The sequence below is a fragment of the Cricetulus griseus genome, chromosome 5, assembly GCF_003668045.3.
Source record: "Cricetulus griseus strain 17A/GY chromosome 5, alternate assembly CriGri-PICRH-1.0, whole genome shotgun sequence".
NCBI classification, from domain to species: Eukaryota; Metazoa; Chordata; class Mammalia; order Rodentia; family Cricetidae; genus Cricetulus; species Cricetulus griseus.
This window is the reverse complement of record NC_048598.1, coordinates 132,092,495-132,116,853: the sequence shown is the minus strand read 5'-3', so window position 1 is coordinate 132,116,853 and position 24,359 is coordinate 132,092,495. Positions and strand designations below refer to the sequence as shown.

The 24,359-nt window shown below is 45.1% G+C and overlaps 1 protein-coding gene across 2 annotated transcripts; it reads left to right on the top strand.

Moving 5' to 3' along the window:
- The first annotated feature begins 14,196 nt into the window (after nucleotides 1-14,196).
- Nucleotides 14,197-23,869, top strand: Dact1 (dishevelled binding antagonist of beta catenin 1). 2 transcript variants are annotated; one of them, XM_027418216.2, is made up of 4 exons: nucleotides 14,197-14,520; nucleotides 17,117-17,249; nucleotides 18,056-18,211; nucleotides 21,161-23,869. In XM_027418216.2, exons 1-4 carry the CDS (start codon nucleotides 14,197-14,199, stop codon nucleotides 22,888-22,890), a joined length of 2,343 nt encoding a protein of 780 aa, XP_027274017.1. In that variant the 3' UTR covers nucleotides 22,891-23,869. The 2 variants fall into 2 exon arrangements, with proteins under 2 accessions (XP_027274017.1, XP_027274016.1); XM_027418215.2 differs by having other exon boundaries at nucleotides 21,053-23,869.
- The last annotated feature ends 490 nt before the right edge of the window (nucleotides 23,870-24,359 follow it).

Here is a 24,359-nt window from a genome sequence, read left to right as displayed (position 1 = left end):
TTCTTTGCTCACGACCTTGGGGCTGACTCACCGACCCCTCTGCCAGTGGGGTTGGCTCTATTGGGTGCCCAGGCGAGGTGCAGGGCCTATTCTCCAGAGTGTTGCAGCTGGTGGGAGACAGGGAGCTCTCCCACTCTTATGACCTCAGGGTCATTTCTTCCACCTGCCTCAGGCATTGATGGGAGAGGCGCCTCTCCCTGACCCATGCCACCATATGGCAGATGAGGCATGGGGCCAGGTCTCCCATATTCATGTTCAATAGGGTCAGTTCTTCTGTGCGGCGCAGGCAAGGTACAGAGTACACTTTCCAGAGTGCTGCAGCTGGTAAGGAGGAGGGTCAGCTCCCTCACCCACCACAAGTGGCAGGGATAAGAAGGGCATAACTATTTTCTTTATAGTTTCTGGCACTATCCTAATTAAAATTGAGCATTGGCTAAAAATGGTATCTTACAGCAAAGGTTGGTGAACTATGATCTGTCATCTAAGTCTGCTTGGTACCTGTTTTTTTTTTTTTTTTAATAAAGTTTTATTGGAACACAGCCATTGTTTACTTGGGGTTGGGGGGCGCTTTTGTGGTACAATAGCAAAATTGAATAGTGACAGTAGTAGAGAATCCATGGCTAAAGTCGTTAGTTACTCTCTGGACATTTGCTAGTTTATCGATTCCTGACTTACAGGAAACATTTCCTTGATTTTTCCGAGCTTGAGAGAACTGATGTAGTGATGACTGGTCTGACCAACAGTGCTAATTCTAAATCTTAGAGACTGGGCTGGCAAGATGGGTCAGTGGGAAGAGGCACTTGCCAGTGAGCCTGATGATGGATGGGTCTGAGTTTGATTCCCAGCACCCACATGGCAGGAGGAGAGACCTGACTATTAAAAGTTGACTTCTGACTTCTTCCACATGCACACATACTAAATAGATGAATGCACTTAAAAGTTTGAAATGTGTATGAAAACCCCAAAGAATAAATTAAAAAGCATTATATTGATTTATATTTTTAATCTGAAAGATTATGTGGGGCCAGGAGAAGCAGCCAGATAAGCATAAGACAGAGGTAGGCTTGTCTTGTATTGGTCTTTGGTGCTTTCCCAGAATCCCAAGAAAATTTCTGCTGTCTCCTCAATACCTTCGACACTTCCTGAAATATAACAGGCACTCAGTTAATTGTCAAACAGCTCGCAACTCTTCCATATATACTATCCCTTTTCAGTCTTTTTCGAATGGCAACCTAACCTATTCACCTATTTCCTGGAACACTATTTTCATTGGTTACTCAGTGGACCCACACCTCTGTGGATTGCCTGTCCTCATGTCTTCCCTCATGTCTGTCTACTTTTGTGGCCTGCCAATTCTCATCTTCTCCCAGCTTCCTCCTCCTCCACTGCACACAGCCACTCATTTGCCGAGGCAACACTTTCTATTTTTTCAAGGCCTGGACTCCTGGCCTTTTGACTGCTCAGGAGGGTGGGCTAAAAGAGATCACAGAGTGATTTGGAAGAGGGCTGCAGAGATCAAAACCAGGATAAAGACAAGCAAAAGAGCCCCTGGCAGGGAGGCCAATTAGAAGCCCATATGAGGTGCTAATTATGTAGACTAGAGCCAGGAGACTAGAAGGGAAGGAACAACATAGAGACATACCTGAAATATCTTTAGGAATTTGATAAATTAGTGACCTGAGGTAAAAATAATAAAATAACAAATAACAGAAGTTGTAGCATAAACACCAGCAGACCTTGTTATCAGGGATAAAAATGGTTACTTCCGGCATAGGAACAGACAAAAAAACAGAGAAGGTGAAAGGTACCTAGAAAATGTGGGAGTCTCACTGGGCATTTAGTATCCTGAAAGCCTGCATCGCATTAGTGAAAACTGAGGCCAGGACTAGAAGGAAGTTGTCGTACTGACCATTCACCCATCCATTCATTCTTTCATTCATTCTTTGACTTAATAAGTGTTTACCCCAGCAAGCACAGTGTGCCAGGCCTGGTTCTAGAGCCTTGGGTTCTTCCATGACTAAAGCAAAGCCCCCTGATTTTGTGGTGCTTGTATTGCAGTAAAGGAGATGGGCAATAAACAGTGAGCCTGAGAAGTAAATTATCATTGGAAAAGGACAGGGAAGGTGGTTGGAGACATTGCAGGAAGGCGAGGCCTCTCGTTTTTTAGATTGATCACAGACAACACATAGTGCTTTCAGTTTTCCAAGTTTGGTAGTTTGTTATTTCATCTTCAGATCAAGGTGTCAGCAGAAGAAATTATGGGGCATTGACTACTGTGTGATATTTTAATAAAGAGTTTTCTGCATGCCACATCTGGAAGCAATTTGCCACAAAGAAAATGGGGGTTGGGAGTGAGAGTGGGGAGCCTCTTCCAAGGTTTCCTGAATGAGTATCTCAGAGTGGAAATTCTGATGAGTTGAGATAATTTTCAGCAGTTTCAGTGTTGTTGCCCTTCCTAGAAGGGAGAGCTTTGTTTACAAACACCTGGGTCAGTAGGAAGTGTGACCTATCATTCGTCTCCTCTGGTAGGCTGGTAGTCAGATCTCAGGGCAAAAGGAATGGATGCAGCTGATCATGGTGGCGCTTGCCTATAATCCCAGAACTCAGGAGGCAGAGACAGGTGGATCTCTGTAGGATCAAGGCCAGCCTGGTCTACATAGCAAGTTCCAGGACATCCAGGGAGACATAGAGAGACCCAAACTGGTTCTTTGTGATGACATGAAGAAAGGGTAAAAGAACAACTTTCATTATTTCTTTGAAGGTACATTGGGAAAAGGTGAGTTTGGGCAAAGAGCAAGGATTGGTCAATTCATACAATCCTTGTTTGGGTGGCATATTGTCAGTTTTCTGTGCTTCTATGACAGGATCTGGCACACCAAAGATCAGCTCAGTTTCCACGGCATTCCATTGACAAATGCTTATTTAGGGTCTCCAGAAGAGGGGGCCTCTTCAGAAAGAAGGGAGAATTAGGTAGAATGGCAGGATTTGGATAATATCGGAAAACCTACAAGTGCTGCAGATATGATACTGGAATTTGGTATATTTCTCAGTGAGCTCAGCTATACTGAAAACAAACAAAACTAATGCCTTGATGTGAGAATGGAAAGGTGTGTACATGAGCTCTGGGCACTTTCTTTGCACTGCAATTTCTAAGCCAATGAATCCCCCAGCTGCTAGCACAGCAGGATGCAGAAGTGGACACATTTCCAGTTTTCCATGTTCACTGAAGCAGCTGCAGCTGGCTGCTGGCAAGGTAAGATCTTGGCTTCCAGGACAGTTCTGGAAAGAGACAGGGGCTGCTGAGAACTCCATCCCTGGCTTGGGGCTGGAAGTGTTTTATGTAAATATTTCTGTACTGAGTGGAAGGTGTTATGAGCCCAGCTCTTTATAAAGGAATCATTTTCAATTAAAAGGCTCTCATGGAGGTAATATCCTTCCTAGAAACAAAGCGTGTTTGTTATGACACTTGTGTTTTCTTCTCGCCCTGCCCAGTTCAACAGCGAGTAAATTCCTAGTAGGCAATGAGTGCTAGAACTTACCAAAGGGAGTAAAGGTGAGCTAATGACGACACAAAAATAAGCCACTGCTCAGGAATCCTCTTGGGAATTAATGCCATTGGTGCAATGAGAAAATAAGCACATTAAATAGGTGATCCTCCCTGTCATTCTTCACACACACAGAGGCATACACACAGACACAAACACACACGAGTCAGACATAGAGGTACATACACAAAGGCACACATAGAGGCACATACACACAAGCACACACACACATGAACACACACAGAGGCACTCAACAGAGGCACATATAGAGACACATACACACAGGCACAAAGGCAGACACTCAGAGACACCCAGATACACACACACACACACACACACACACACACACACAGAGAGAGAGAGAGAGAGAGAGAGAGAGAGAGAGAGAGAGAGAGAGAGAGCTAAACATGTTCAGTAGGTAACACTAGCCAGGAATTTTTCCATAGAGTCTGGTGGCCTGACCTTGTCCCACTGGGCGCCCCCATTGATGCAATGCTGATTAAGCGGCCTGGCGCTCCCCTTGGGCCCTGGACTATTTTCTGTTTCTTGTCATCGTCAAACAGGCTGAGTAATCTGAGTTTGGTTTAACTCTGCTGCCCCCCAAATGCCTTTTGTCTTTATCAGACTTCATCCTTATCTTTTCAGAAATGGAACTGTTTCTTTTTTTTCTTTCTTTCTTTTTTTTTTCCTGTTTCCTCATATTTTTTTAAAGGGCGCAAACTGATGAGATGGTTCTCAAAGTGGAGCGGACAGGAAAAGCACCCAGTTTGGGTTTGTTTCTAAACAGCTATTTATAGACTTTTCTGGTCGTTTCTTCTGGGACCGCACAGATGGGAGTCCATCTCAATCTGTCTGGCCGGGTACGGGGGGGGGGGGGGGGTTGGGGGGATGGGGACCACGAATGAGCCAGCATCTGCCGAGGTCCCGCCTTCCTGGCTGTGTTGTGAGACAGTTGGAGGTGAGACAGGCTTTGTTCCTGCCCTTGAAGAGTTGAAAATCGAATGGAACAAGGGAGGCAAGTCAGAATAAGCCAAGAATTCACTTCTGAGTTCTTGAGGCCATATTTTTGGCTTCAGTGTTTCTCTGTATGTCCCTTAGTTTTAACTATGTAAAAGAATAAGCATACTTGTTTGTGGAAACACATCTCTGAAACTCAAATAAAGGAAATTCAATCTAGAACTAATTTTCAAGCTAGTTTGGTGTACTTGGCTCTTGTCCTCACAGGGCTTCGTTCCTGACCCTGTGACTTGGAACATGAAGCCCCCACCGGTCTTGCCACTCCTTTTGGGGAGGCTGGCGTGATATCCAGCTCCACAGAGGAGAAAACCAGAGAGCTAGGCAGGGACGGAGAGGCATTGGTTGCAAGAACAAGGAGAGCTAGGAGAACAGTCAAGCTCTTATGTGGGGTCACTGAGAGACTTCACTGCACCAGGTTGTCTTTGTCTACCCTTCCTCACCCCGGCAAACACCATGAGATATATTTCAAGGAGTGTGGGAGAGGGCTTTGTGCTCTCTGGCTAAAAATAAACTATAAATAGACATACAGTGGTTTTTGATAAACTCTAGGGAAAAATTCTAACAATGATGATGATAATAATGTAGCGTCTATTAAATGTTTATTGTATGTCTGGCCCTAAACTAATGATGGAGATAGGTCTTTTCTTCATGTGTTTTTTATCTGCTGGTCCCAACTTTGTCCAAATACTCATTTCTAAATGGAGCCTGTTTCAGTCCCACTGGCAACTGTTAACTTGGCTGCTGGTCTCTTGGAGACAACATGCCCCTTTTCTCTACTTTTCCAATTTTAAAATTTCCGTGAGAGGCTATGAAAAAAGGAGATCGCCTGAATAAGCTTCACTAACCGAGATGATACCTCAGTTGAGCTTCTTCTATAAAGAAGAAATGAGGGAGTTAACATTTTCCACCATGGACTCCCTAGAAGTGAAATGCATGCCTCGCAGTGGGACAACCCAGGACCAGAGGGTTTCTGTATATTGTGCAATAATTAGCACTCTCTCCAAACCCAGCTCCACTGGTCCATCAGATTCTAAGGGCAGGACCTTAGAGCCTGGCCCCGGCATCTCTGCCAACTTTGTATCTTTGAGTAAGAAAATCTACTTGTAGCTCAAAATCAAACAAAATATCTGAAAACCCCAGGGATAAAGACACATGCCTTTAATCCCAGCACTCAGAGGGCAAAGCAGACAAATGTGTTTGAGTTTGAGACCATCCTAGTATACACAGTGAGTTCCAAGCCAGGGCTACGTAGTGAGATCCTGTCTCAAATAAGTAAATAGATAGATAAATAAATAAATTTGAAAATAATATGCAGTCTTTATGAAGACTTTCAAAGCATCAAATGATAACTTTTATCCTTAACTGTACGTTCTTGGTGTATATAAAGGTAGAAACCTGTGGGGTAATCTCCCTTTGTTTCACAGCTTCCCTGTTAGTTTACCCAAAAGCCCTACTTTACACACAAGAGAAGGAGCCTGAAAAGGGTCAAAGCCAAATGTTCAGTGAACATCATGGGATGGCAGAGTGGGATGTAGCTGGGATTCAAACCCATTTCATCCGAATTCCAAAGCCTGTAGCATTTCACCACCCCATGAGTGCCATGGCGGAATCTGGGTCTTTCCCTTACAAGAACAGCTTCTACTTAAAGCCAAGAATGACTCAACCAAATTCCTCCATGAGGTCTGGAAGGAGAAGAGGTTTTTTTTTTTTTTTGTTTGTTTTTGTTTTTTTTTTTTTTTTAATGGCAGTGTCTCTTTGTCATCAGTCAATACTCTTTCACTGACTTGCAACTGCCCGGACCAAACTGAACAGTAATGAATTGTCCCATCTGTTGTCAAAACCATCCTGATGGACTTCAAAGAATCCCAGCCCAGGAAGGCCTGCCCCAGGCGTGGGGGTGGGTGGAGAGATGGAGGCTGAGGTTTAGGCTTCCTATGGGCCCTGGTGCTGCTAACTTCGCTTTGAGTCTAAGGCTTTTCACCACCCCTGTCCTTCCTGTCAGTCCAAACACGCTCAAGGCCCAGGTCCTGTTTGAAGTGGATCTTCCCTTCACACAGGCTGTTCCGAGGTGCTAGGGATTAGGAAGCGGCTCTCCATGGGGCAGAGCCGACCTAAGCCTCCACCAGCAGTGTGTGCTTTCAGGCTCTCTCAGGTGATAATGGCATTCTGGGCTTTTCTACTGGGATCTCCAGGCCCCCAAAGGGTCTTAATTAAAGTGAGTGTGTGAGTCTTAGAGGCAAATACAGTCCAAGAACTCTGTGTGGGAGCTTCTTTTTGAGTTCTGGTTCCTTTCCTCCTGGCTTCAGAGGCCTTGGTTCATAGAAGTAAGACGGGGAACAAGAGAGCCAGTTGTGTCTTCATGCAAGAGTTTCTACTGGTTGTTAAAGACTAGAGCCCCCACCCAACTCCCCACCACCTCCCAGCACTACAGCTCTCTGACCACTTCCCCAAGCTAGTATAAAAAGGAGCGAAAACAGCCCATTGCACCGTGAGTGATGTGTTTTCTTTTTCCTGGGATTGTTCCAAGGAAAAGGCAATGCATAAATAAGATAATTAATCTTTGGTTTATTTACACAATGGATGGTATTTAGATGAGAATATTAAAACTGTTTCCTTATAGAGCAAGTGTCTTCCTTTATAAATTTCAAATATGGTTGGTTTTTTTTTTTTTTTTTTTTTTTTTTGTTGTCTTGTTTTGTTTTGGTTTTTTGGAGACAGGGTTTCTCTGTGTAGCTTTGGAGCCTATCCTGGCACTCACTCTGGAGACCAGGCTGGCTTTGAACTCACAGAGATCTGCCTGCCTCTGCCTCTGGAGTGCTGGGATTAAAGGTGTGTGCCAACAATGTCCGGCTCAAATATGGGTTTAAAGAGTAAATATTTAGGGTCCAGGTAAGGTGGCTCAATGGGTAAACACCTTCTCTGTAATCATGAGGACCTGAGTTCAAATCCCCAACACACATTCATAGCCAGACAGGTAGATCCCTAGAGCCAGCCAAAACTATAAACTAATGATCTACCCATTCAGCAAGAAACCCTGTCTCAAGGTAGTAAGGCAGTGAGCAACAAAGGAAGACACCTGTAAAGTTCTCTGGCCTACACATCAGTGCATGGGGGCGTGAATAAATGCGCATGCACTACACATAGGTAAATATTTTTAAAATGAAGAAGTAAAAATATAATCTTCTGAGTCTGGAGTCATAACTCAGTGGCAGAGCCCTTCCCTAACAAACTCATGAGGCCTTGGGCCCAACCCCCAGGACTGAAAAGCAAAATTCTCCTTTCTTAGAAAAAACTTGAGCATTATAAAAGCTAGGAATACATTTTCATGGGTGGAGGATGTTGCTCGGGGGTAAAGTGCCTGCCTAATATATGCAAGCCCTGGGTTTGATCCCCAGCACTGGAGGGGGGAAGGAAAGAGATAGCAATATATTTGTATGACTTCCTTTGAATGTGTTGTTTTAAATATATAATTTGAGGCTATATCTACTATAATAATTAAAGAAATAATTGATACACAATAATTATTTATAGGATGCAGTATGATATTTCAGTAGCTGTATATAGTGTGTAATGATCAGATTATAGCAACTGTCATATACATCACCTCAAATGTTTATCATTTGGCTGTGTTGGGAACACTGAAGTTTTTAAAGATTTATTTTATTTTTAAGGCGTGTGTGTGTGTGTGTGTGTGTGAGATCGAGGGTGTAGATAGCTACAGAGGTCAGAAGAGGGCATCATATCTGCTAGATTAGAGTTCTAGGTGGCTGTGAGCTGCTTGACGTGGTGTCAGGATCTGAACTCAGGCCCTCTGGAAGAGCACTATTCTCTCTTAACTGCTGAGCCATTTCTCCAACCTCGTGTGTTGTGAACTGTTGAAAATACCCTCTACAACTATTCTAATTTCTACTTCTTTGTGATTAGCTGTTTTTGAACTTCCACATCTAAGTGTGAACATTTGAAATTTGTCTTTCTATACCTGACATTTAACATAACCTCCATGCTTCCACAAATGACAAGATTTCATTCTTTTTTATTTTTGTATACAGCTAATGTTCTATCGTGTGCAGATACCACACTTTCTCTAGCCATTCATCTGTTCAAAGCCTAGGTTGAGCCTGTATCATGGCTTTGTCAATAGTTCTACAATAAACACAAGATTGCAAATGTCTCCTTGATTCACCTTTATTTCTTTTCCATGGGGTTTATATGCAGGAGCAGTATGGCTTCTATCTATATTGCTTTTTTTTTCTTTTGAGGAATTTCCATGCTGTTTTCCACAGTAGCTCTACTAATTTAATATTCTCATCAGCAGTGTTTCAGATTTCCTCTTTAAATATTAATTGCATAATTATTTACTCACCATTTAATCAATGTCACTTCACTTTACAGACTCAAAGCTCATGAAGCTAGAGACTATGCCTTGCTTGCTTGCCATAGTGTCCTTGATGCTTGGTGTGTACTGTACACTCCATAAGTAGCCATTGAATAAGCAAATAATTATTTAAAGAGCTGTGATCTAGGGCTGGAAAGATGGTTCAACTGTCTTGCTCTTCCATTGGGCCCAGGTTCAAGCCCCAGCACCTACATGGCAGCTCACAGCCAGCTTTAACTCTAGTCCCAAGGGATCCAATGCCATCTTTTCACCTCTGCAGACACTGTATACATATAGTGCCCAGACATACATGCAGGCAAAGCACCCCCCCCAACACACACACACACAAAATGGGAACAAATAAATCTTTGAAAAAAAAACTTCACAAAAAACAAAGAGGTGTCATCTAATGGTCCACATTTGCTTTTATCCCAGATGAAGCTTGCTAATGAAAGGGACTCATCTTATACATTAACTTTTGCCACTTAAAGAAATCCCCTATAGCCAGGTGGTGGTGCACACCTTTAATCCTAGCTCTCAGGAGGCAGAGGCAGGCAGACCTCTGTGAGTTCAAGGCCAGTCAGGTTTACAAAGCAACACAGAGAAACTCTGTCTCCGGAAGAAAAAGAAAGAAAGAAACCCCTTGTGATTACTTACAAAAATTTATCTGTGGATTTTAAGGATGCAGAGGTCAAGAGGGAGAAGAAAGGTTGAGTCAGGGGAAGATTAGAAGAAAGTATATGTGATAGGTAGGGTTTTAGTTGGGGGGGATGGTAGGAGAGGACGGGAGGGAGAAGGGAACTGGGATTGTCATGTAAAACAATCTTGTTTCTAATTCAAATAAAAGAAACCTGGGAAAAAAGAACTTAAAACAAAACAAAACAAAAAATCAGGCACACAAAAGCTTATCAGTTTGTGAGATTGATAATTTAAAATAATTGGAGATCATTTTTGACAGAACAAAGTGAGGACAAAAACAAAGACAACCGTTTAAGGAAGCTACCCAGATTTTCCTGAACACGAGAGATGCTTCATACTTCACGGTGGTAGTACCAAGGTGTGTTGTTCTAAATATTTGCATGCTTGGTACACTGCATCTGCTGTCTGTAAGGGTGACTGATAGAAATGACAATTAGGGCCCTGGAATCCAGAGTTGATGGCTCATCTAGGATTAGCATCTTGGGGCATGTGAGTCTTGGACATACCAGTATCTTCAGAGGTCATAGGAAGAGTCACTTTGAACCTCTTCAACAGAAGCCTGGAGTCTGAACCTCCTTAAACTAACACACAGCTAAAAGACAATCTTTTCTTCTGGGGATGAGCTGTAGGCCAGAGGATGGAAGAGGATGTTTCACAGTTTCAGACAACACGAGCATTGTCAGGAGGTTGCTGTCCACCCCATCCTTCCCTAGTCCTCTCTGCCCTCAAAAGATTTTTTTAATGTGTTCAGAGCCACGATGTTGCTCAGTTTTGCTACCAACTTTCCTTCTTGACGATCTTTTATTTCAATGTCGGCTTTCTTTCCCCTGTGTGCTCACTGACGTCTGATTGTGGGATCCAGCTTTAATTAGTCTGCATATGAAGTTTAATTCACTGTGGCTCTTTTGGCACTAGACTCAAATGGGCTTTGATGTCTGGCTGGAGCTTTGATCCCAGACCCTCAAATGGTGGTCATCACCCAATCTCAAAGGATTGCACTTTGCTTTCCCCCCTCCCATCTGGAGACAGCTTTCCTCAATTACATCATTTGTCTCTGTTTGGCCATAAAAGCTGCAAGACATCATTTGTTACTTTTCTCTATAGCAAATCATGCAACTGATGCTCCTTACTCTGTCTTCAATAGAATATTCACTGCAGGATAAGGGACTTGCAGAATGATGCTCAGACTTTGATGGGGTACTCTTAGGAATTGTTCTGTCCAAGGGTCCAGCTTCAGACTATTACCTACAAACCCTTTCCTGCACCTCCTTAGAAAATATCTTTAAGAATAAGCTACACAGTTGCAGCGTGTCCCAGGAACAGATTTTCTTGCTTCTTTGCTGGTAGCTTTACTTCACTCTCCAGATCCTCAAGGTAGCAGTTCCTTCTATCTTTAAGGTCACACTCTCTGGAGGTCTATAGCAGTGTTTCTCTAAAGACTAAGCCTCAGGGACAGGAAGAGATCGAACTAGGGCCGAACACCACTTGAAAGGAGTTAAATGAGTAGCACTGTTAGAAGCAGCAGCAGCAGTGACTGCTTAAAAGAGAGGGAAGAAAGATCAAAAATCATAGTGGGAAAGAGAGACCCTGTTCGTCATGGAAAGGAACTGTGGGTGATTACTGTCTTTTTTTTTTTTTATCTACAAACAAAACACAGAATCCAAGCATAAAGAAAATCCAACAAGCTAAACTAGAGAGGAGAATATTTGGCTGTTAGGTTCAGAAGAGAACAGGGGCAACCAGGCCAGTCACACTTAATCTGATGACATTGGGAATTTTCCTGGAAAAACAATTACCGCATTGAGCTCCTTGCTTCAAACTTCATTTAACAGCCTGAGTTTGTTTTAATTGGCATCTGAATGAACAGCATTATTTATTAATGTGTAATGGATACTTTGGAAAGGATAACCCCCTTTTTCCTATTCCTGACCATTTTATTGGTGGAATCCTCCGAATACACTAGTTTTAATATTTAAACTCATCGAGAACATTTTTTTTTTCATGGAGATGAACAAGCTGCTATGACAAATGGTTTGCTTTGGACCAACAAGCCAGCCTACAGAGGCATTTGGTGGGGAGCAGGGTGTGTGTGTATGGTGGGGGGTGGTAGGAAGGTGGAGAAGTTTGGAGACAGGGCGACTTGTCTGTCAGCTGTAACAAGATTTATTAGCAGTGTGTAAAAACACATTTCAGCTTCCTCCCCTTGAACTATATAAATATGGTTGTCAATGTGTGACATAACACAGGCCACAATAATAGGGTCCACCCAGCCAGAAGGAACCTAATTCAGAACTAGAAAGCTAGAGGTCTGTTTAGAAATGGGTAGAATGAAACAATGGCACAGGATTTGTGAGCGTGGCATTTGTCATGTAAGACAAGACATTGTTCTTGAAGTGTCTTCCTGAAACTAGGAACAAAGCTAGTTCTTGTAGGATCACATTGTTTGGCACACAGTAGGCATAAAGAATGTGGGACCTGTAGACTTTGTGTGTGTGGAAACACCTGAATATGGTTCCATTTTTATATCATGCTAATCATGAACCAAGGCTGTGGTCCCTTTCAAGTCTGTGGGCGGTCGGGGGTGGGGGTGGGGTGGGGAATAAGGAGTGTGAGTGGGTGTCGAGGGAGCTCTTGCTTTTTTGGTAAAGGTCAACTTAATTCTATTTGTTGGAGAGATTAAGTGGGTACCATTAAGTTTAAAAGTATGCTAATAGAAAAACAATTTACAACTAACACGAATCCTCTGGAGCTTTTCCTCTAGCAATTATCAGTTGTGTGCTTCTAGGCCTGGTACTGAGTGAGAACTCTGATACTATGAGGGTATTAAAACAGTCCCTGCCTTCAGGGAGCTTTTATGATGTAGCTGGAGAGAAGACACACAACGAACACCTAAGTACACAGATTGTGTGTGCCCAGAACCAGACCCAGATAAGAGCATGTGAGAAGGACCAAACATTCATGCAGTTAACAGTTCAGAGCAGGGAAATGAATGAATTGAAGATTAGACCACATGGGGGGCGGGGGAGGGAAGGAGACTTCCTTGCTGGAGTAAGCAGCTGGACAAAGGTGTAAAATTCTGAAATCATGACCTGAAATGTGTTCCTTCATATAACACTTTGTCTTAACTTCATCAAATTGTGACTTGCTAAATTCAATTTCGGAGGTGTTTGGATGCAGTGTTTTTTAAGAGACGTGGTATAGCTCATAAGCCAGCTAGTGGCATTTCCAGATAGATCCCTATACCATTGAAATGCCAGTGAGTGGTGTCCCAAGGGCACTGGTCAAATCCCAAACGGTACTTCAGGGGAAAATTTCATTGTAAGTCCCCCTGGAGAAAAAAAAGTATGAGAGCGATAACTCTCTCTTTTTATTTACCTTACTCCCCCATCTCCCCACCGGGTGTTTTGAGAGAGGGTTTCTCTGTGTAGCTAGCCCTACCTGTCCTGGAACTCACTTTGTATACCAGGCTGTACTTGAACCTGCAGATCCGCCTGTCTCTGCCTCTCCCAAGAGCTGGGATTAAAGCCGAGCGCCACCACCGCCCAGCTGAGAGCAATAACTCTTAAGATTTATGTGCAGGTCCACCTCCTATGTATTACATGCTGTTTGTCACTGATTATTAGAACAGGCTGGTATGTTAGCTCCATTTTACTATCGGGTAAACGGAGGCACCAAGAGAGTCCACCCAACTTCCTATTGGTGAATGAAACAGAAATCAGATGCAGACAGTCTGATTTCAGAGTCAGAGCTCTAGTCAACAGGGGCTAAAGAACAGTAAGATCCCAAATCCCAAGTGCTCAGACGCCACCCCTCATAAAGTCTAGCGTTTATAAGAATTGATGCGACTGCTGGCCTTACAGCTGCATCCTTCTGCCTGATTTTAAATGCCTTCTACAGCAAAGCTTCCGTTGAAAAGCTAAAACAAACCAAAAGAGAGTTTAAGAAAAACATCCTTGCCTTGTATTTTTTTTTTTCAGTTACAAAATAAGAATTTAAAACAAAGACAACCCCAAAGCCCAAATCCACAGAAATGGTGTTCGAGTACTCAGTCTACATTAACTTGGGATGGCGAAACCCAAATCCGAGGGAACGGACTCGGAGAGTGGACGCGTGAGGAAGGGGTTAAGTTGCAGAAAGTTGTCCCGGGAGCCCGAAGCCACGGCGCCCGCGCGGGACTGGCCCGCGAGGCTGGATGTAACAAGATGCCCGTCCTGCGCCCGCTACGGTCTCCGGAGATGGAGCCGAGCCAATCGGCGCGGAGGGGACCGCGGTACCGTCGGACCGAAAAGGGGGGCTCGGAGCCGGGGCGGGGCCGGGGCGGGGCGCAGGCGGTCGTGGCGGCGTCAGGAGCTGAGCGCCGCAAGCCGGCAGCGGGCGGGTGGCGGGGTGGCGGGCGGCGGGTGGCGGGCTGGGAGTGACGTAGCGTGGCCGGGGCGTTATCAGCTGCGGGGCTGCAGACTGGAGCGGCGCGGGACGCGAGTGCGAGCGGCGGCATGAGTGCTCGCCTGCGATCCTAGCGCGAGCTGCTGCGCCCGGGCTGGCCGGGTTTCGCGGGGGGTCATGAAGCCCGACGGAGCGCGCGAGCCCGAGCCGCTGACCCCCGGCCGGGGCGCAGAGCCCGAGGGGCGCTGGCGCGAGAGGGGCGAGGCGGACACGGAGCGACAGCGCACCCGGGAGCGCCAGGAGGCCACGCTGGCGGGGCTGGCGGAGCTGGGGTACCTGCGGCAACGCCAGGAGCTGCTAGTGCGCGGCGCGCTGCGCTGCTCCGGGGCCGCGGGGACTGTCGCGCCGCGCGCCGGGGAGCTGCGGGGGGATGCGGCGCAGCGCAGCCGTCTGGAGGAGAAGTTCCTAGAGGAGAACATCTTGCTTTTGCGGAGGCAGTTGGTAGGTGGTGGCCGCTCGCCGGTCCGGTAGCCTCTGGCCGCGGGATCCCTGGCCGTGACGCGACCCCCGCCTCGATTTTCCCTGACCCCTGATGTCGTGGATGCCCGGGGCGCATGACTTCCACGCGTGGCTGGCGGATGCCTGCTTTGTGTCACCTGAGGAACTGACGACCTAGTGCTGATTGTGGGGAGGGGGTGGCGGCCCCTACTTCCCTCTTGCATTTGGAATTCTTGGAGTCCCTTGGTTCCAGCCTGAAAGTTAGGCTACTGCGTGCCCCCTTCCCCAGAGGTTTGCAACCCCCACTTAAACTGCCATTTCACCTCGTGGTCTCCCTAGTTACTCCCCCTCCCCTGGGGGATAGACAAAAGCGAGGAGAGGGTTTGTGGCTCGGCTAACTGTCCAACATTGAGTTTTACGGTTCCGGCAAAGCTCCTGCTGGGAGCCGTGCCCCTCCCGGTGCTCTCTCCCCTGCAAGTCTCTCGCCTGGGATGGTGCTTAGTTTTAAATAGAAGTCCTTTGTATAAGGCAGCTAAAACTAGATGCAAATACTGGCAATTTGGCCGGAGAGCTTGCCCCCTCCTCCCGTATTTATCCGTTCCGCCAGCTGTGCTTGGTGGTGGAGGTGGGAGAAGAGGGGACCTGCTCGCTGGGAGCATTTATCTTATTGGATTTCTGTCACTGTCTCAGTCATTCTGTGCAGTCTTCATTAACAAGGAAGAAAAAGAACTTTGGACCTTCATGTGTTGAGAACAGCTTTTGACGCCGCCTCAAAATAATGGCGGCAGCTTTGTTTCAGTGACCTCAAAATGTAGTTTTGGAAACAGCAGAAAGATTCTTAATCCATCCTGTTATATTAGACTACTTATGCTAGATAATGGTCCTCTGAAAGGGGATGCTGTGGGTTGTCACGCGTTTTCGTGTATTGCCGCTTTCCAGATTATTTGTGTATTTATAGAGCATCAAAGTGTTTTTACTTAATTCATTTTTTCCTGACGAAATTCAAATGTTAGCATACAAGCATATGGTTTATGTCTCCCAGCTTTTAAAGTCATGGGACACGAGCAAGGACTGGATATTTCTGTGTATTTATTTTGCAAGATTGTGTGCTGTGGTTTGTGCAATGGCTCTGTTTTGGCATTTTTACTGTTTCTTTGGTGATAGAACAGAATTGTATGTACGTGAATTTGAGTCAGTTCTTTCTGGTTGTGACTGGCCGTTTCCATTTCGGCATTGTCTTGTACAATAATAGCACCTTTTCGTCTTCACGAATCTCAGGATCATGAGTGGCGCATTCTTATTGTCCGCTTTAGGGGAGCAAGGCAGTGTGTCAGAAGAATTCCACCGCAGTCAGTGTTTATGGTGCTGTTTTCATTTGTAGACTTGGCACTCTTGATTTGAACCAGATGCCTTTTGAATTCTTCTGCTTTTCTAGCAATAGGAAGCACTAGATGGCGGTGTGAGTTAGTGCAACCAATCTGTCACCTTTGGAAACCCAAGCTGAGTTCAAATCTTGATGGGCTTTCCCTCGAGGGTTTTGGATTCTGCCAGCTCACATTATACTTGGCGCTGGCTATTAGTATTAATTTCTCGCTTTCAAAGGCCCTAAGACTGATTAAGCCCCACTAAGCAACTAATAGAAAACAAAATTCTGTAGGCCATGACATTTGGCCAGAAAACCTCACCTAAGAAAGATTATAGTGTATTGTAGGAAATCTGTTACTCTGACTTCAAGAGACTGCTGTGAAGGATTTTCTTTAAACTGGCTGTACACCAGATGATTCAAAGTCGTACAGATTCCTTGCCCTTCCCTATAAAAAGCCACAGTTTGGATAGATTAGAAAAACCTAAGAACTGTGATGTAATTGGATAAAATATGTCACTGGGAGGGGTGGGTTTTGAGATTTCAAAAGCCTACACAAGGCCCAGTGTTTCTCTGGCAGCTAGTGGATCAGGATGTGGCCCTCAGCTACTTCTCAAGCACCATCCATGTTCCCACCATGTTGATAATGGACTAAACCTCTGGAATTGTAAACAAGCCCCAATTAAGTACTTTCTTTTATAAAACAAAACAAAACAAAACAAAGAAAAACCCAAGAACAAGTTTTGTTTTTTCCTATAGAAATGGACATTGAGCCCAAGGGCTAATGCACACCAGTCAAGCTCTCTACCACTGAGCTACAACTCAGTCATACATAGTTTTTTTTTTATTTTTATGATTGTATGTTTGGCATATGCAAATGACTACAGTTGCATACATCATTCCTGTGACGGTCGAAGGACAACTTTCCACTGATGGTTCTCTCCTTCCAGTGTGGGTTCAGTCTGAATTCAGATCAGACTTGAGCAGCAAGCATCTTTTTTTTTACTCATGTGCTGCTGGCCCTATTTATTTTTAATGAACTTTGTATCACCAAAAATGATGAGAAAGATTTAAAGATAAGGCATGCCTTTCATTCTTGAAGTTTTGGTTTCAGATTATCCAGTAGGGTTTTGATCTAAAGTGGCCTAATGACTGTTTAGATGAGTGGCTTGAGTAGACTTTCTGCCATTGTCATCCAGTGTGCCCACTTTCCTTTTCTCGCTTCTTCCTAATCAGAATTGCTTGAGGAGAAGAGATGCTGGTTTGCTGAATCAGTTGCAAGAACTTGACAAGCAGATAAGTGACCTGAGGCTGGATGTTGGAAAGACAGCTGAGGAGCAGCTGGAGACAGACAGCCGGCCTAGCTCAGGTGAGCCGGCAGCTCCCTCTCTCAAGGGAGACACCCAAGCAAGTGCCTATGGAGTTTGTTTCCAAATGTGAAGACATTTGAAGAGCAGCCTGCCATCCGGTTGCTCGAGAAGGAAATAAATTCAGTCTACAACATTTCAATAATGAGACTGAGCTGCCCAGTGTCCCCTGAGTCCAGAAAATACAAAGTTCTATTCAGATTTCTGGAAGAGCAAACAGACCTCCTTTGGAACCTGAGGTCAGATCTAGGCTAGAAAATGAGTCACAGTTCAGCTTCCCTGAGATCACTGAAATTTCTTCTTCTTTTAAGCCATTTGGCTCCTTAAGTTACTTTTTCTCTTGAAGTTACTTATCTATTTTCTTCAGTATTATTATTATTATTTTTTTGTATTTCGGACTGACCTTTAATCCACTCTTGTCTTCTTCTTCAGCCTTTTGAGTGCTGGGATTATAGTAAAGAGCCACCACACCAAAAGAGCTTAGTTTTTCCTTTTGAAAGAAACATTTATGATGAAGCTGAGGCTCTGTCAGATTTATACACCTTTAAATGTGGAACAAAGAGGAGGATGAAGGAAACTTTGAACTATACCCAGAGTTACATGATTTTTTGCCTTCTCTAAAGAATAGTTGAAATAAAACCACATAACTAGGACCCTAAAATCCACAATGTGTGTGGAAGCCCCCAATAATCTAAAACAAAACAACCAGCTTTCTTTTCTTTGATGCCTTACCCTTCTGTTTTTTTTAGGCATAAATGTGTGTTATTGCTTCGTATGATCTTAATTTCAACCATCTTTTTACTTGTAGGGTTTTATGAGCTGAGTGATGGGGCTTCAGGATCCCTTTCTAATTCCTCTAACTCCGTGTTCAGTGAATGTTTGTCCAGTTGTCATTCCAGCACCTGCTTTTGCAGCCCCTTGGAGGCAGCTTTGACTATCTCAGAAGCTTGTCCCAAATCTGCAGGTAAGGATGTTTAGCATTGACAGAAATTTTAATTGGGAGACGTCAGGGGTCTTTAAAGTTCTGTGGCTTCAGCTGCTTTCTGGATAGGAAAACAATTCGGTCAGTGTGCTGCATGCGCTCAGTGCCACAGTTCCACATAGAGCCTGCACTTTGATCTTCATGACCATCGAGACTAACGGACTCTTTGGCTTTAGAGGAATTGTCCCCACATTAGAGACATTGGGTTCTGTTTCTTTGCTGTTTAATCCCTCCCTCCCTCCTTTTCTCATTCCTTTCTGATGCTGGTGTTTGAATCCAGGATTGTGCACATACTAAACCCATACTATACAATCTACCCATTTTTACATTCCTTTTTGTGTTTCTGGGGTACCTCTTAGCATGCTACCCCTCAGCTACATCTCTGGCCCTTTATTTTCTTTTGAGAACTATCCTTTTATTTTTTAAAGTACACATTAAGTTACATATGTCCATCAGTCTAGCCAAAGGGAGCAGTGGCCCTTCCATGTTTCTCAGAATACCCCACATAGTGAAATTTCCCTTAATCTCTGTTATAATTCTCCACCCCAGGCTTCAGAGATAATCATGATATTGTTAGTGATGGCAGAATTTGTCATGACCTGCATACATTTATTCTTCACTGTGTCCTCCCACAGTTTTCAGGGTACAGTTGTTAACCTTGGGGTGTAGTTATATATTAAGAAAACAAGGGGCCAGAGAGATGGCTCAGCAGTTAAGAGCACTTACTGCTCTTGAGCGGGCCTGGGTTCAGGTCCCAGCACAACCATCTATAACTCTTGTTCTATGGGATCTGGCCTCTCTTCTGACCTCTGCAGGCTCCTGCACACATTGTACATATACATACACATATACTCAGGCACATACATATAAAACTAATGTTAAAAAAAGAAAATAAAGCCAAGTAGGTTATTTAAGTGATTTAAGGCTGTACGGTTGGGCATGGCAGGATTTAAACTCAGGTCTAATTTATGTTGTCCCACCACTCCTGACAAATAAGTAAATAAAGCTGTGGTCTATCAGCCAGCTATTTCTAGAAGCTCCCACCTGATGAATGAGAGTTGTCCCTGAAAGTCAGAACTCCTCCTTATTCCTGTTATAGTTTGGTAACATAAGACAGCAGAGAAAATAAGAGGATTAGAGCTGCTACTGGAGGAGTGGGAACGGGCTGCTGCACTCTGTTTTTCATCTGAGTACAATGCTGAAGTCCAGGCAAAGCAAGCCTCACACTGAGCAGCTGAGGTTGCTAATTGGTCAAGCCTTTGCATTTGTACAGCGTGTGTTATCAACAGCAATCAACCATTTGGGATGAGTACAGAACCCTGTTATCTAGTATCTGGGCCTCAAGTTCATTGCTAATTGCTCCCCATCACTCTGCAGATCTGGTTTCAGAGGGAGACTTTATAAACCCATTAAAAGGCACTTTGGGCAGGTTTTACTTGAAGACAGATCCCCAGCTCTTCCAAATGCCACATCATGACATAATTGAGACAGTTGGGCTGGGCCTTGGGGGCTGTTTTGTTCTACTCTAAGTCTAGAGAAAGACAAATGGAGACTCATAGGCAAATGTGACTTAAGGCAGAAAAGCTGGTTTAAGGTACCAGGAGGGATAGTGGGAAATGTCAGCTAGAGAGGTCTCATTTTCTTTTCTTGTCTTCCCTGTCCTTTCTTTTTAGAGGTCTTTGTCCTTCCTTCTTCTGCAACTCCAGGCACCCCTGCACCTGTCTCTCTTCCTGCTGGGATTATGGGTGGTCATCACCATTCTGGGCAGTCCTACTGTTAATAGGCTCTTTGTTAGAGGTCGATTAGGTACAGACACAGCATTTTCATTAAGAAAAAAATCCTACAAATTATACCAACCTTGAGTCTAGGTTATTTTTTTGTTTTTATTTTCCTCCCAAAATTGTTAACTATTGAAGGTCATAAAGTTTTCCCCTAGAAGGGCCTAGGCCTGGCCCAGGATGATGTGGTAGACTTTGGGGAGCCCCTTTTGAGGGCCTTACCCTGCCTGGGGAGTGGAGGGGGGATGGCTAGGGGCAGGTGGGATGTTGAGGGGAAGGGAGGGAGAGGGAGAAGGGATTGACATTTGAAGCAAGCTTGTTCCTAATTTGAACTAATAAAATAAAATAAAAATAAAAAAGTTTGCCCCTAAACAGTTAACACAGAATTTGATATGTGGTAGGTTCTCACTATTTAAATGGATAGATATAACAGAGGAAAACTCCTAATTTCCCTAACTAAAGGTCATAAAGAGAATTTGTTATGTTTTCCAAGGTAGAAACCAACATTTAACTAAGAGCTTTGTTTCATTGTATTTCTGACATGTAAATTTTGAGATGTAATTTCTCCTTTAAAGAACTTTAGTGTATGAATTACACATACACATACATACATATACATTCATGCACATATATACATATATATTACAGTTACTGGAAACAGAGAAGAAGGTAAACATCGGCCTTCCCTCATCACACTGGAAGGTACTGTTTGGATTTTGGTGTGCTTCACTTCAGAGCTTCTTTACATAGGTATCTTAAAAATTACACTGAGTTACATCACGATTTTTGTTAAGGTGCACGGAGTGTTTCCTTATTCAGTAGATTCAAACACGATACATATTTTGTCAAAGTTCTTGAATATTTTTTGCCTCCATTCAGTAATCCATGAACTTCATTCATGTAAACTTGTAGAAGAGCAGTGTGGAGTATTTCCCAACCCTTTGTTATTCTTTTCCTACCTGTAAGTTTCTCTTGATAAAATTTGGCCAGAGTCAAGTTGGCTCCACCAGTTCACTTCTTCAGTGTCCCTTTACCTGTTTTTCAGATCTCATAGGATGGTTGGAATGTAAAGGCAGCCGTGAAGACCAGGCCTCAGGGGCGATTTGCAGTTCCCCCTCCACACCACAATTTAATTCCCTTGATGTCATTGCAGATGTGAATCCTAAATACCAGTGTGATCTTGTGTCTAAAAACGGGAATGATGTATACCGATACCCCAGTCCACTTCATGCTGTGGCTGTGCAGAGCCCGATGTTTCTTCTTTGTCTGACGGGCAACTCTCTGAGGGAAGAGGAGGTGCTTGGGAACCATGTCAGTGACATTTGCGTTGGATCTGAACTGAATGCTGCCAAAACAGATAACTCCCTGCCATCTCCAAGCAGTTTGTGGTCCACTTCTCATCCTTCATCCAGTAAGAAAATGGATGGCTACATCCTGAGCCTGGTCCAGAAAAAAACCCACCCTGTAAGGACCAACAAACCTAGAACCAGTGTGAACGCTGATCCTACCAAGGGGCTTTTGAGGAATGGAAGTGTGTGTGTCAGGGCCCCTGGGGGCGTCCCACAGGGCAGTGGTGTGAACCTTAAGAATACCAAACAGATGTGTTTGCCCTCTGGGGGATTCGCCTCTTTGGAAAACGGGCCATTCTCCCCACCTAAGCTGAGGCCAAAAGACTCAAAGACGGAGCAGTTGGAAAGCAAGAGGCTGGCTCTGCCGGAGGGATGCTCGGCAGGCGCTGCTGTGGAACCCCAAAGCAAGCATGTGCCCCAAACCGCCAAGGTAGCCTCTCAAGAGCTCGCGAGGTGCCCGGGGGCGCTGGGAGAGTCCCCGAAGGAAAGCAACCAGGTCTCAGCCGTTTCTCCTAAAGGGAGTCCCGGCAGAGGCCCCGCGGCCCCGGCAGACGGCAAAGCTCCGCCGCCCCAGAAGAAGATGCCGCCGAAGAGCGGCCTACAGGCCTTGCCGGCGGTGGACAGGCCCGTCTTGGACTTCAAAAGCGAGGGCTCCTCTCAGAGCCTCGAAGAAGGGCATCTGGTGAAAGCTCAGTTCATCCCAGGGCAGCAGGCGGGCACCAGAGCTCACCGCGCACACAGGAACCCGGGGGTCGTCGCTAGGAGCGCCACCCTGAAGGCCCGCGGCCCCGCGGCCCCGGAGCACGGCCTGCCCACCGTCAGGGAGAAAACGCGGGCGGCGGGCAAGAAGTGCCGCTTCCCCGACGACTCGGATACAAATAAGAAACTCAGGAAGGCCTCCTCCAAGGGCAGGCGCGGCGGGCCGCCCGACGCGGGCCTCCCCGGCAGGCCCCTGGGCGCCGGCGGCCATCGGGCGGGCAGCAGGGCGCACGCGCACGCGCACGGACGGGAGCCCGTGGTGGCCAAACCTAAGCACAAGCGAACCGACTACCGCCGGTGGAAGTCGTCCGCCGAGGTCTCCTACGAGGAGGCCCTGCGGCGGGCGCGGCGGGCCCGCAGGGAGCACGCGGGCGCCTACCCGGTGGCCGTGGCGCTGCCCTACGCCAGCCCCTACGCCTACGTGGCCAGCGACTCCGAGTACTCGGCCGAGTGCGAGTCGCTCTTCCACTCCACCGTGGTGGACACGAGCGAGGACGAGCAGAGCAACTACACCACCAACTGCTTCGGCGACAGCGAGTCGAGCGTGAGCGAGGGCGAGTTCGTGGGCGAGAGCACCACCACCAGCGACTCGGAGGAGAGCGGGGGCCTGATCTGGTCCCAGTTTGTCCAGACCCTGCCGCTTCAAACGGTCACGGCCCCAGACCTGCACACCTGCCCCACGAAAACCTTTGTCAAGATCAAGGCTTCGCATAACCTCAAGAAGAAGATCCTCCGCTTCCGGTCTGGCTCTCTGAAACTGATGACGACCGTCTGAGGAGCTCCTGTAGCGAGTGGCTTCCCCTACCCCCTAGTCTCTGGAAAAAAAGAAAAAAGGAAAAAAGAAAAGAAAAGAAAAAAGGTGGTGTCTCAATATTTGTGTCATACTCCAATGGGATACTTAACCTTTTATTAGGATACGCCCAGGATAAGTTATGTCTCATCGTCGTGTGTGGACGCTAGTGCCTTTGATGGAAGGTGAAGGATGTATCGCTAGTTAGAAGTGAATACTGAGGTCTTAATGGTGGTGATAGTGAACGATTTTGATTATCAGCTGGGTTTTGGTTTATACTGTCCGAGCGTCTGGCAAAGTACAGGTTTTTGATGTTCAGGTTTTATTTGGATGAGACCTTTTGTCTCCAGGGTCCGTGGATGGAATTTTTAAGACGTGAACTCTCTCCTCGATTCTTTAGGGCTGTTCCCTGAAAGGGCTTTCCAGTTGAGGGGCATTACATAAAATTGTGTAGAACAGGTAGAAAGATGGTTCTTGCTTTCGGGAAATTTTTTAATGTAGTCAACACTTCTCAGAGGCCTACCCCCCCCTTTTTTTTTTAACAGGATTTAGAACTTGTAGACCACCAGACTGTGAATCGGGAGGTGGCAACCAGGACAGGGACACTAACAGGAACTTAAAAGGATTCACAAAAACCTTTGCCAAGTGTAGTGCCCCGGTCTGTTACATTAACCCTCCTTCTCTCGGGTCATATATCCAGCAATTCTTGATGCCTTTCTACTCCTAACTTGTAGCCAGTACAACCGTTTGTCCCTTAGAGGGCTTGCCTTGGGGATTAAATGTTTGAATCAAAGACCTTGACCCTTAATGGGCATGACTCTAAGCCCAGAATTACTCACCGAGAATAGTGCCACCTAAGCTCTGGTTTCAACATTAGTGCTTTCCAGTTCCCATTGGACCACTGACTTATTTGGAAGGGCTTTAAATTTTTTTTTAAAGTTTTTGGTAAACAGTATTGTGTAAAATAGCCTTTTTAAAATACCAATATATGCATGTTTTGTGCATGAGTAGTAGTTTGTATTCCTGTTTTGATATTCTTGTTGTTGAATTACTGTATGATATAAACAGTATGTGTTTTTATATATATCATTGTGTAAATTTAATATAACACATTATATGCTGTACTAAATGGTTGGTTTTATTGCTGTTAACTTTGTTATTTGTTATAAAAACCAGATGTTTACACCTATAAATCTTGTGCTGGTTATTGGTGTTATTTTTGAGATTTATATTAGACTTGTTCTAGCAGCAGAATATTATTCACAATAATTAACATAGGTTTTACCGTGCTCGGAGAGGATAGTGAATAGGCAAATTTTGAAAAGCAAACCACTTTAAAATATTTTATTAGGTTTTTGTTATTTTATTTTATGTGAGTGTTTCGCCTGCATGCATGGATGTGGACCATGTGTACTTTTTGATTAGTGCCTGTGGAGGTCAGAAGAGGGCACTAG

Excerpts from the sequence above, each read along its gene's own strand:
- Dact1 (XM_027418215.2), top strand. The coding sequence starts at position 14,197 with ATGAAGCCCGACGGAGCGCGCGAGCCCGAGCCGCTGACCCCCGGCCGG. Across the intron at positions 14,521-17,116 it reads TGCTTTTGCGGAGGCAGTTG|AATTGCTTGAGGAGAAGAGA; the intron begins GTAGGTGGTGGC and ends CTTCCTAATCAG. Across the intron at positions 18,212-21,052 it reads AGCTTGTCCCAAATCTGCAG|ATCTCATAGGATGGTTGGAA; the intron begins GTAAGGATGTTT and ends CCTGTTTTTCAG.